We start from the raw sequence: 12,887 nt of genomic DNA, 5'->3' as shown, positions 1-12,887 counted from the left end.
TAACAGATATGTGGTGGAAGTGAATAAGTATAACCTACAAGAGCACATATATAAATTATACTATTGATAATTGCATATATATATAGATAAAGGATACATTAGCACTGTAAATAAAATGTTTAATTATAATATTGCTTCAAAATGGGAGCCCTGAAAAAGATACTTATAAACTATTCAATGTACACCAAGCACTTCACACATATCCATTTTTTTGACTTTTTATGAACATTTCGCGATGATTGTTTTATATCAGATTGATCTACTGAATTAATTAAACAATTTGATGTACAAATTAAGGAAATCCAATCAAGGATTTAATTAAAAACTCTTAATTAACGCGAGAGCATGTCAATTCACAAAAATCTCTTGACATTTGAACTAACTGATTGAAGTTAGCAAAATGACCGCTGTATCAATCTTGTAAAATTTAAAGCGCGAAATTCAAGCAGAAAGTTTAATCTTTGCGAAAATATTTGTATTCATCAAAATAAAAAAGTATTGCTATATAAAGTATATTTTTCAATGTGTATAAATTTGCCTGAAAATAGAAATTTTTTCAGTTAAAATTGCTTTATGAAATTATTTTAGCTTATTAACTTCCGGTAAGAAAATTTCAAGCCGTTCTGAATCTAATGAGATCAAATTTGAAAATTAGCTTCAATATGAACATTACCGTATCAATTGTTTGACTAAAAAGATCTCACTGGAGATTTTCTTAGATATCGCTCTCAAATATTGTCAATTTAGCTTACAGGAATCCGTATGTATTTCTGATTGCTGAATAAAACAGAGTTTAAAATCAATTCCTTTTTTTTAATATATTAGATATTTATTGCGTAATTAGTCATTACATTATAGTATAGTAAAAAAATAACATCATAATAAAGCTACCATTAATATTAAGTAAAGGTGAAATTAATATAAATACATAACAATTCTAAAACAGTATGCGTCTTCAATAGGTAACATACTTTCGTTATTAATTTAAAATTATAACAAAAACTGGTATAAATTATTAACAGCAAATAAATACTTTTTAAAAATTAATAATTTTACTTGTAACTAATATTAGTAAAATAATTTAGTTCATAAATTAACAGAGTACATATTTAATTTTCACATACATTGATCCTATACAATTATTGTTATTAAATAACACTGTTTTATTTTTGAATGTAAACAGACCCATTTAATAATAACAGCAATGAATTATTTGATACAATTCAATTTCATACTTATTGTGAAAAATTAAGTTGAAAGCATTTCAAAATATTTTGCAAGAACTTTAAATAGTTAAAAATAATATTTTTTAAGCAAGGCATAAGCATACAAACTGATGCATTGCAAGTAGACAGTCAATGTCTGATTATTTTTTCTAAATATATCCCTCCTGATACTTAAGTATGATTAAAATACGTAGAAATTAAAATGATTACCTCGAACTTATTAAACTTGAAAGACCATATTATAATATGGTATAATTATAAATATATATAAGTCGAAACCATACTTTAGTTTCATCTAGTATTTGTAGGAATGATAAACTTTAAAACATATAAAAATATACTTTAAACACAATTAAAAATAAACAATTCGTTGAAAACTAAACGAATGAATAAAATTAAAAATATAATATTTCATTATTTGGCCTAGTATTATTCTATAATTAATGGCATTAGTATAAATAGTTAAAAATCGATTAAATATATAGTTCCTATAATTACCTAAGTTTTCATAATTAAATAAAATGCCCTCCATGAGATTTATGAAAATTAGCATCTACATTTTTTTTATTAATATTTAGCGTAATTAGCAGTCTATTATTATAATGCGCAAACTTTGGCAACTACATTTATATGTTATAATTATAATTGATGAAAACTTTAATATGATTGATACAATTCTTTTTAAAATGGGTTAAAACTGTAATGTTTTTTCCTTTTTACCATATCTGTAATGATTTATTTATAAACTGTAATGATTTATTCCTTTTTACCATATCCAATACCGTTATGCTTTGGCCTGCTTTTTAGACCAAGTTTAGATCTTAGTCATAAAGGCTTGTTGACATTCTCTGAAAACTGGCCGATGACATTACCGCGGGGCCTAGAAAATCAAATAGGTAAAAGTTCAAATATTAAATAATTTATGATAAAAAAATAAAATAAGTTCTCTATTGAAAAAAATATATCATCTGATATCTAAATAATAATGAATTTAGAAATTGTGAAATTTATTTAGGACGCAAATAATAAATATGAAACGTTTATGTTTTTTCAAAATTCATGTAAATGGAACTAAAGTTCATAATAAATAATTTTTGATTATTCATGTCACTTTAAATTATAAAGTTCATAATCAATTGTATACATACCTATAGTTTGCAACGACATATATTTTTCCTCTGCCGTTACTGGAAACAGCCATTCCAAGTTCTTTTGTTGCTCTCCATATGATTTGTGTAAATTGTGCTCCACCTCGCGCTTTTTCCTAAATAATTAATGATTAATTATATTATAGTTCTTAAATGCTTATAATATACCGTACTGAAATACGTTACTCAATATACTCATTACAGTTTTACCTTGGCATCCCAGTCATATTCACGCCCTTCTTCATACCAGCATCGAACAACATCCCTGGCTGAGACATGATCGCTGACATCAGATGACCATACCACAAAAATATTTTCTCCAAATTCACAACCAGGCTTATGTTTAAATTTATTTAATCGGGACAATTTCAGGCTCCAATCTCGTGCTGATTCACATAACTAAAAAAGTTACAACCAGCAAATTAATGAATTGTTGTTGAATAAATATTAGAAATCTGTCTTACCTCTTGACTTAAAACTAAATTTGGCACACCGTGTTTTTTTCTATATTCATTATGAACTTTTAAGCCTTGTAAAACAAATTCATCCCACTCATAAATTTCATGTAATTTATTATTTATAATACCATTTATTCGTGCAATATTTTTGTCATTGTATTCTTGCATTTTATGTCTTTCAATGATTTTTTTTCTAGATTTTGCGGAACCATCTTTATGGATTTTTCTATTCATGTCATCAGATTCACCACTGCTTTCATTATTGTTCTTACTTTTTCCATTGCAGATGTTATCTTCTTCTTCATCAGAAAGCATTGTTCTAAATCCTCCAATGGGCGGAACATTATGCGTGAAACTGCCTAAGAAGTTACCCGGTGGATGGTAGTTTGCCACAATGAAAGTTTGTCCTTGTTTATTTGTAGCAATACCTACACCTGAATTAGGAAAAGAAAAGATTTGTTAAAAGTTAGGATGATATTATTTATATTGAATAGGGTTTGTCGGTTTTCAAAAACCGGTTTTAAACCGGTTTTTTGGCGAAAATTATGGAATTCGAAAACCGGTTTTTTAGTGAAAAAAGTCGGTTTTCACTGTATAAATGGAAAATGACAAATATAACCAAATATAAAACATAGATGATTTGATTCTTGAAATCATATCGGTTCAATAGCATTTGATATACTATCAGTTTGCAACGGTTCCCAGAAAGGTTTTGTATATATTAATTTAGATTTTTATACCAGTGTACATATTAATTTAAATCAGTGTGTCTTCTTCTTGAAGAAGTAACTTCCTCTACTCAAACTTAAAAAAAAGTTTTGAATTCTAGAAGCCACAAATAAAAGAACAAAAAACTTAGAATTATTATATCAGGCTTTAAAAATAATTAAGCATAATTTGGTCGAAAGTATGAGAGTATTTTCTATTTCAGGAAATTTTCTGAGTAAACAAAGGACACGTCTAAGTAGCAATTCGATAGACGTTCTCAGTTTTTTGAAATCATATTTTATTAAACAAAAAACAATTATAATGTTTAATGTATAATGTTTTAAAATTAATTAATTAAAATTCCTCGGAACAGACAATACCCGAATTTAGTTGAATTGTTTTTAAAACTAAAATTGATATTAACAAGTATGTATCCACATGTATCTAATATTTTTTAATTTTTTTTTATTTACAGAATATTGGAGCAAAAATTTATTCTCTATATAAAATTCGACAACCGGTTAAAACCGTTTTTTTTTTTGTAAAATCAAAATTCGAAAACCGGTTTCCTGAAATGTCGGTTTTTGTATAAACCCTAATATTGATACTTACCTAATTCTCGTGAATCATTCCACACAACTTGTGTAAAATGGCCTGTGCGTAGCGTAGTCGGTTCCTTATAAAATTCATGCTGCCCAACTTCCGCGTACCATCGTTCTACTGCCTCTCGGCCGTTCGGTGGCGTGTGCAATCTCTCCGGAACACTTCCTGAACATAAAGAAGCAGTTCTTATCTGGCGCCTTTCAAATGCTGATGGCCTAGGAATGGTGTTCGAACGTTGGGGAAAAACGCAAGATGATCTACGGACAATCTTAGATCCTAAGCCTGCTTTTGGTGGCGCTGTCACTGGCCGTTCTGGAATAGAGCGAGGCGATTTCTTCAGCGATTTGCTGATATTTGGACAAAATTTATATTTTCCGTTGACAGATGCCGATTTGAAGCCGACGCATGGAGATACTTTGCCGGAACATAAAGATGGCAAATTATCCGAACAAGATGAAGTTGCTCTAGAAGTCGTCAAAAATGTTGTTCCGGCAGGCGATGTTGGTGTTCCATTTGATAATCTGCTCTCTGATCGTGCCTTTTGCGCTATAGCAGAACTTTGCTTCGTTTTTAGACTATTTCTTGATGCTCCAGAGAATTCAGATGTTATTTCAGAATGACTCCATGAATAATTTGATAAATCTCGGCTTACATTTTTAGATGGTGTAGAATCAAGGTCCCAAGTACAATATAAATTTTCCCCATATTCAGAATGCGGTCTGTGCTCCAATCGTCCCCGAATTGCTAACGTATTGGCCCATTGTTGACTATACCTATTTTATATGAGTTGATGAATGAAAATTCTAAATTGTGATAGAAATTGGTAATAATTTTAATGATATAATAATTGTATATATAAATTCAAAAGATTAACTTTACACATATAGCTATTAGGCAATAAAATTTTACTTCGCCATTAATATGCGAAGAAAGAAAATAAATTACATGCAATTAGTTATACGCATAATCAATTTAGAATCATATGCAAATTAATTTAAATTCAACTAAGAACACTATACTTACTTGCAGAGTCGTTTACTCAATCGAAGTGGAGGCGCCCCGTGCAAAGCGCGAAGCTTATTATGAGTTCTCAAGCATTCTTCGCGAAAATTTTCATTATTCTGGTAATTGTGAGATTTGCAGAAATCTGTAGAATCATAACTATCAAAACTTTCTAAGCTTTCACTTCTAGGTAAGTTTTCATAATATTGACCCATCAAATTGCCTTTAGGTTGAAATAGGGCCACAGCCACAGTTCTGCTGTTTGAGCTGCAAGATAACGCTATTCCAACTAGCAGGCTAGATTTCCATAACATTTGAGTGAAATTAGCGCAATCTGTATGTTTTGCATTTATCAATTTTGATGTACAATTAGATGTACTAGCATCAGATTCGTAAGCTTCATTTTTTTCTGTGCCATTTGTTTTAAATGTTCGATTAACAAAATCCCGCTTAAGGTTAGATCCGTGTCCATTATGCAAAACATTTTTTTCATGGGGTGACTTTGTGCCATTTAGTTTTTTGGAAACTTCTTGCATCTCATGTTCACTTTGCGAATGATCAAATTCACTACTAGATCGAAATTGGTCATCACAACTTTCTGCTCTATTCGAGATATAATTTTTTCCTTCTCCATACCAATGAGCTAATATTCTTGTAGGTGTAATAGGTGTTCCAGCACTTGACCAGTATACATTTATGCCTAGGTTCTGATCTTCCATTTCTTTAGAGGCATCATTGATAGATTTTCCAGCAGCTATGGAATCTGCTAAAATTTGCGAACTCTGCCAAAAAAAATACACGACTACTACATAAAACATTTTAATAAAAAAATTAAATTGAACAATCTGCTTTAATATCAGTAAAACTTAAGTTATGAAGTCAAATCAAATATTGAATATTATTTAAAGTTTTCAATAACAAGATGTTTTGCTAATTAATCAGTATATTTTCTTACATTTCTCAGTCGATCAGAAATATGCAAATTTGGCGAGCCATGCTTATTTCTTAATTTGTTTATGGCACGTAGAAAATTTTGTTCGAAGTTTTCCTCTTCCAGTGGCGGATCTGCAAGTCATAATAATAAACAATTAAATTAAAGAGTTTTTAAAAGCCAAAGACACATGTGCATATGAAACTAATTAACAAAAAAAAACATATTGAAGCCATCGATCTTTATACCGTTTAAAAATAATAGTATAACACGGTATGAAATATTAATTGCATACTCAAAACTGATCTGCGAAACAAAATATTCATTTTCCTTTGTTAAATCAAATCATGAATGTAATTTAGTTACGCAAATTAATTATTCAAAATACAATAGGTGTGTAAATAATCATTCACATTAAAATTGCTTTAATTATTTTCTTACTGCAAATATTTACATGTCATATAATTAAATGAACATAATAAAAAATATCTAAAAATACCTATTGATAACAATATTATTAGAAACTGACCTTGCAACATATTTTGCGTTGCCAATTAGTTCATAATAACCATTTAAGAAAACAATATAGCCCAGCCTGGTACATTAAAAAATGAACTAACAAATACTATTGAGTCATAAACCAAATTAGCTCAGAATTGTTTGTTTAAGATAATTTTAGTAATATAAATATAGTACAAAATAAGTGCAATAGTAGATCGAAAAAATCGAAAATGAAAATTTTTATATATCTTTACGTTTCAAAGGTCTCTGAATATTTTGGCACACCTTAGAAAAAATGGATGTATGTGTGTGTGTGTCTATATGTGTGTGTGTGCATGTGTGTGCGTGTGTGTGTGCGTGTGTGTGTGCGTGTGTGTGCGGATACAAATTTTCGTCGACGATTTCGGGAACACCGATCAACCAATTTAAATAATTCAAAAAACATTCAATTCGTACTAATAAGGAGACGTGCTGATTAGTTTTTGGCGGGGGCAGGTCTAGCCGTTCCAAAGGTACGGGGCAAAAGGTGCCAAAAATTGTAACACGGTTTTTAAGAGAACGGAGCGTCCGATTTTCAAAATTCAAAAAACATTTTACTTATATTAACAAGATGAAGAACTGATTTTCATAAAGGCAGGTCTAGCGGTTTCGGAGATCTAATGAAAAAAGTAAAAAAAAATGTCATTTGGCGGTCAAAAATGATCATCAAATTATTAGACATTTTATAGAGATTTTAATAATAAGCATAAATTTTGTTTACATTTTTATGGGTTACGTACCAATGTTTATCCGTTAGACGGCGACGCGGCGCTTCGATATTTCGTCTTTATGCAGTAAAAGCAATACGATTGCTTTGAAAAAAGTTCAGAATTTATAAATATTTCAAAATAAATTTTTCTTTAAAAAGTCTTTTTTCAAAAAAAAAAGTAAATTTTTATCAAAAATGTATAGTTTCTCAAAAATCTAATTTTTTTCAGAGTAATTTTTTTCAAAAATGTTAATCTTTTTTTTTAAAAAAAAATTCTACGGAAAGTTCCAGCAATTTGCCTTAAGGCACGATGCCATGCGCCCCATTAGTTTTTCAATTAAATGAAATGCCATATCTAGTATGCATTATAAGATAAAAATACGTTGAAAATATCCTGGGCGCATTTTGAATAAATATACATCGATAAACAATTATAATATTTTCAATAACAATTATTTTTAGCCTAAAAGCTTTAAAACCGATTCAAATGGCTGCAAAAGTACTACCTTAAAGGTTAAGCTAATAAAGAAAGCGTTTAAACTAACAGTTTCTGCATGTTCAGCATCAATATTAAATCCAATTAAGTTTTATGGAAAAAGTTTTCATTGCCAAGGATTTTACAAATCGATTATACATTACACGAGCGCATTCTATGTATTTATGATTTATAATATCAAAGCATATATTTTATATATTTCAAAGTTCCATTATACATTTTCAAAGCACTTCGTTCGCAAGTTTTATTGATACTGTAAACCTTGTACTTAATTTGTATTAACAATTATAATTTACACTTATATGGAAACCTTTGTTCAATAATATAACTATTATTTGAACTCTTAATTTGCCGGCGCCAGTATAACGCTAAATAAAAATCTAAATATAATTAACACAATTTTATAAGTAAAAGTATTTCGTAATACATAATTTGCTATAATATTGAATCTTCATGTCAAATAATGAAATTGAACTAAAAAAAATAAAGATTAACCAATTAAAATAGATCTGAACTATACAACACTATTTGCACTCATATAATTACATGGTGGAACTTATGAAACTGTACAAGAATATAAAAAATGCATCCTGATGCATAAAATAAAAAATAATAAAATCAATCGAATGTATAACAATTTACACAATCCAGAATATTGACCATTAAAATAGTGACAAAACAAATTCTCACCTAAAAGTCTCATAAAACATTAAAGAGCAAAAAATTGAACATGATGAAATAAAATCAATCACTGATTTAATGATTCAACAGTGAAGTACAAGATTATAAATTGGGTCATTTAATGTTCTCAAGAAACAATAAAGGACACAATCTACCTGATGAAATAAGATACATTAAATTAAAAATTAAAGGAACGATGAGCAAAACCAATGTCTTTCTACCCAAAAAAAGAAGGTTGAATGCTCTGTTCTTTATTTTAATGACTATGTATGCGTATATTTTTAAATAGATTTGGAAAATATATAAATTTTGACAATAATGTATTTTAATAAGATATATGTGTTAATATTATTACTTATTACCTTCAGAGAGCGAATTGGACAAATTTGAAGGCAATCTGGCTAGTGAGTTTGGCTTCAATAACCTGGTAAATTTTCGATCTGTTTTCTCATTACCACGAAATGTTTCTATCGTTTCTCTCGTGACAATTTCCTATAATATAAAAATATTTATATTTTTACATACACTAATTTGATTAATAGATTATTTATTTCTTTATTATATAAAGATTCGAGTGAGGAAGATTGAATAGTTTGTGAGATGTGAGCACATGTAAATTGTGTTACAAAAGACAATATATCTTTTATTTGTATAATTATATTAATTGTAGTTTTTGTTGATTTATGATAAAACTGAGTATATTATATATTTCATTTGTATTAATCATACTTTGCGTTGATGCTTAAAAAGAATTACTTAGAAACGAGTCAATTTTCTTAAGAATAAACAAAGAATAACTTATTAAAAATTTTATTGTCATTTATTGATTTATTGTTTTTTTGTTGACTTGGCAAAAATTACAACTAGCCCCAAACACTGGGTAAGTTGCAGCACCGCACTTTTTTAGAAACTGATTAGTTGTGAAATAATAAACAATAGTTATTGAATTATTTTAACTGGTTTTGGTATAAGAATAGTTATAACATCTATTCATCTTTATTTCTTAGGGATATTATCAGTGGTTCTCAAGATATATTAATTTAAAAAACATCTGTTACTACGAACCCCTAGCTTACCTATTCATATATGAGTACAATCTTGAAAGAAAAAACATAAGGTAAGTTGTAGTAATGGGCCAAAAATCGAAAATAAAAATTTATGCATACCTTCACGTTTCAGAAGTTTCTGAACATTTTGAATGTGTGTGTGTGTATGCATGTGTGGCACAATTTATCGTCGACGTTGTTGGGAGTACCGCTCAACCGATTTGAATGATTGAAAAAGCAATCAATTCCTACTAATGGGAATTAGTGCTGATTAGTTTTTGCAAAAGGTAGGTTTAGCCGTTTTCGAGTTGCGAATCAAAGAGTGCAGAAACTGGAAATGATTCAAAATACATTCAATTTGTAATGATGCGGAGAAGTGGTGATTAGTTTTTGGCCAAAGCAGGTCCAGCTATTTCACGGATACGGAGCTAAGAGTGTAAAAAAGGCAGTTTTTAATAGAATTATTCCGATTTGAATTTTTTTTTTATTTTATTTTCATTCTGCAATCTATAAAAATAATTATATTTAGCAGAGAATGCTGAGAAGTGTTTACAATTGGTTGTTTACAAGTTAGTAGATACGCCCAGTGGTGTATCTACTATAATTAATCCGATTTGAATGATTAAAAAAACTGCTTGTGTTGACGTACCAATTGCTTTTGGGGAAAGAAAAAAAATATTAGAAAATTTATAATTTTTTTCAAATATCAAAATAAATTTGGATTTTAATTTTAATTCTAGCTGAAGTTCTAAAGCTCACTTATATACGCTCGAATAAATAATTTTAACTTTGCAATTCTCTTTATATAAAACTTGGAAATATTAGACAATGTCATTCATTTTAAATCCGATTGATTAAGTTTTATTATTTTTACTTTTCTAAAACATATAAAATAAGAAAATCTATTTTAAAACATTATTATTTTTCCAATGTTTTATTACAGGGAAGTTCCAGCAATTTGCCTTAAGGCACGATGCCATACACCACTAGTTTTTATAAGTTTCAATATGTAATTTAGTCATGAACAAATTGGAGAAGCTGTTTTTTTGCTCGATGTGTCAAATATTTTGTTTAAAAATAAAAGTTAAAAAACATTACAATTACTATCACTAATTATTTCACACTCACTGGCAGTTCAGGCCTTGCTAGTGCGCATTTTTAGTGTACCTTTTTGTTTATTATAAATAATGAATTTTTATCTTATTCTCCAATATATTCGTATCCATTAATAATAATTGCATATAATTATGTATAGAAACGAAACTTAAGAAAAATGAAGATTGTTTTTAAATTTAATGTTATGCTTTGCATGATTTTATTCATAAATATCTAATTTAACTATACCTAACATGCACACATATATAATATAAATATATGTATATATTGATAAAGGTTTCTTTTCCGAACAATTAATCCTGTTTAATTACGACGTTTTGGAACTAGGTATGTTTCATCGTCATATATATATATATATATAATATATATTTATATATATATATATATATATATATATATATATATATTAAGGTAGTCCTTAATATGGACATTTTCGAATTTCCTTGCTCTCAAGGTCTCAAATGGTTCCAAATTGATAAAAAACAATTCTCTGAAAGTTCAAGCTCTTAACATTAACTTTTAGATAGTGCGCAATTCAATCAAACTTCGTATGGAAATAGCATGAAAAATTTTTTGAAAATTAAAAAAAAAATTTATGTATAACTTAGCGACAAATGAATTAAAAGTGAAAATTCGTGCCATTTTTTTATTGAAAATTCGATGCTCTGCAAAATTTTTGAAAATTTTTTCATGCTATTTCCATACTTTAAATTGCGCTCTATCTAAAAGTTAATATTAAAAGCTAAATCTTTGAGAGAATTGTTTTTTTATCAATTTGGAACCATTTGAGCCCTTGGGAGCAAGAAAATACAAAAATGTCCATGTTAAAGACCACCCTAGTATATATATATATAAATAAATATATATTTTAACCTCACCTGTCCATTTTTCGCTTTGAATGTCCTCTCCTCCAGCTTCCTGACCATAACAACGCGGTTGAGGCCCCCAAACTCCGCATGTCCGTGGGCAGAAGTTCGGAAACGAGACAAATCAAGAAGGCAGGACCTGTTGAACATTGAGATTTATTAGAGTCACATAACTATTACTATTGATCTAAATTAAAAGCAAGTTCTTATTATAATGCTGCATTATGAGAACAGGATATAGTCGAATAAGTTAGATAACTTGATAATGTTATCAATTTTTTGCTAATTATATTATGTACATAAATATTATGTCTCAATATTTGATTTTGGTATAATTTACTCTGCAGAGAGGTATATCACGAATGATTCCAAACCCAGTTCAAGATATCTTTTATCAAGTCATTTCGGAATCTGATGGATTTACATTCTTTTTATTCGCCTGTTTTCTTTGAGTATTTCTGTAATAATTTAAAATTGAATTTCAAAAATTTTAAATTTAACAGTTTTTTTTATTTATTTTTTATTGGCTTAAAAAATAAATTTAACAGTTATCTCAGTGAATAAGTATCTTGTACTTGGTACGCTAACCAATATAAATAAATATTTGAACATAAAGATATTAATCCTTCACAGATAATAATTTATATCTGTTTTCTTTGCTGCACTCCAAATTGTTTTTAATGAAAAAATTTACTGAAACAATAAGAACAATAAATATTTTTGCAGAGTAATGATTACGACACCGCTAAGCCCATAATATTATTTATTTGTCTTCTCGGTGCATAATATTTAGACAGCTTAAAAGTACATCACAATTTGGGACAGATATCTATACACACTCCAGTAAAAAATCTGCTATTAGCGTGCATAATCTATTCCTACAAAGGTCCAATTTAACTTTGAGCAATTTATTATGGAAATCTAACTATCTACATCTAGCTAGCCACATAGATTCCAGTTCTGCATCTGAGTTACTCCAAAACCATTTAAATCTATTAGAAAAATGGAACAAAACCTGGAGATTTGAAATGAATGGTTTAAAATCAGTACATGTTACATTTACGTTTAGAAGAGAGATCTGCCCACCAGTGGTAATAGGAGTCATTCGAGTACCTCAAGATGACCATGTGAAATATATAAGTCGACAGAAAACTTAACTGGCAGACCCATATAAAAAAGAGGCAACAGCTTGAGATAAAAATCAAAAAGCTTTACTGGTTATTAGCAAATCCAAACTAAGCTCATACAATAAGCGACTTTTATGTAAATTTTATTCAAACCAATTTGGTGCTATGGAATACAATTGCGGGGCAGTGCTCATAAGACTAATATAGAAATAACACGGAAATTTCAGAAC

The 12,887-nt window shown here is 28.6% G+C and overlaps 2 protein-coding genes across 2 annotated transcripts; both read right to left on the bottom strand.

The window, feature by feature from the left end:
- Positions 1-1,665: 1,665 nt before the first annotated feature.
- LOC113380267 lies at positions 1,666-5,557 on the bottom strand. The gene is made up of 6 exons (XM_026619622.1): positions 5,167-5,557; positions 4,153-4,916; positions 2,839-3,266; positions 2,585-2,773; positions 2,375-2,490; positions 1,666-2,106 (listed from the first exon to the last, which is right to left on the bottom strand). Exons 1-6 carry the CDS (start codon positions 5,457-5,459, stop codon positions 2,052-2,054), a joined length of 1,845 nt encoding a protein of 614 aa, XP_026475407.1. The 5' UTR covers positions 5,460-5,557; the 3' UTR covers positions 1,666-2,051.
- On the bottom strand, positions 5,470-11,669 carry LOC113380268 (the record flags this gene model as incomplete). Its single annotated transcript, XM_026619623.1, has 5 exons — positions 5,470-5,479; positions 5,596-5,927; positions 6,101-6,210; positions 8,865-8,994; positions 11,543-11,669. Coding segments are annotated over 5 exons (709 nt in total), but the record flags the coding sequence as incomplete, so codon positions are not given.
- Positions 11,670-12,887: the final 1,218 nt, after the last annotated feature.

The sequence above is a fragment of the Ctenocephalides felis genome, unplaced genomic scaffold, assembly GCF_003426905.1.
Source record: "Ctenocephalides felis isolate EL2017-DRISC unplaced genomic scaffold, ASM342690v1 CF-g0.4_SCAFFOLD_01986, whole genome shotgun sequence".
NCBI classification, from domain to species: Eukaryota; Metazoa; Arthropoda; class Insecta; order Siphonaptera; family Pulicidae; genus Ctenocephalides; species Ctenocephalides felis.
Note: the sequence above shows the minus strand (reverse complement) of the source record. Positions and strands in the feature narration are given on the sequence as shown.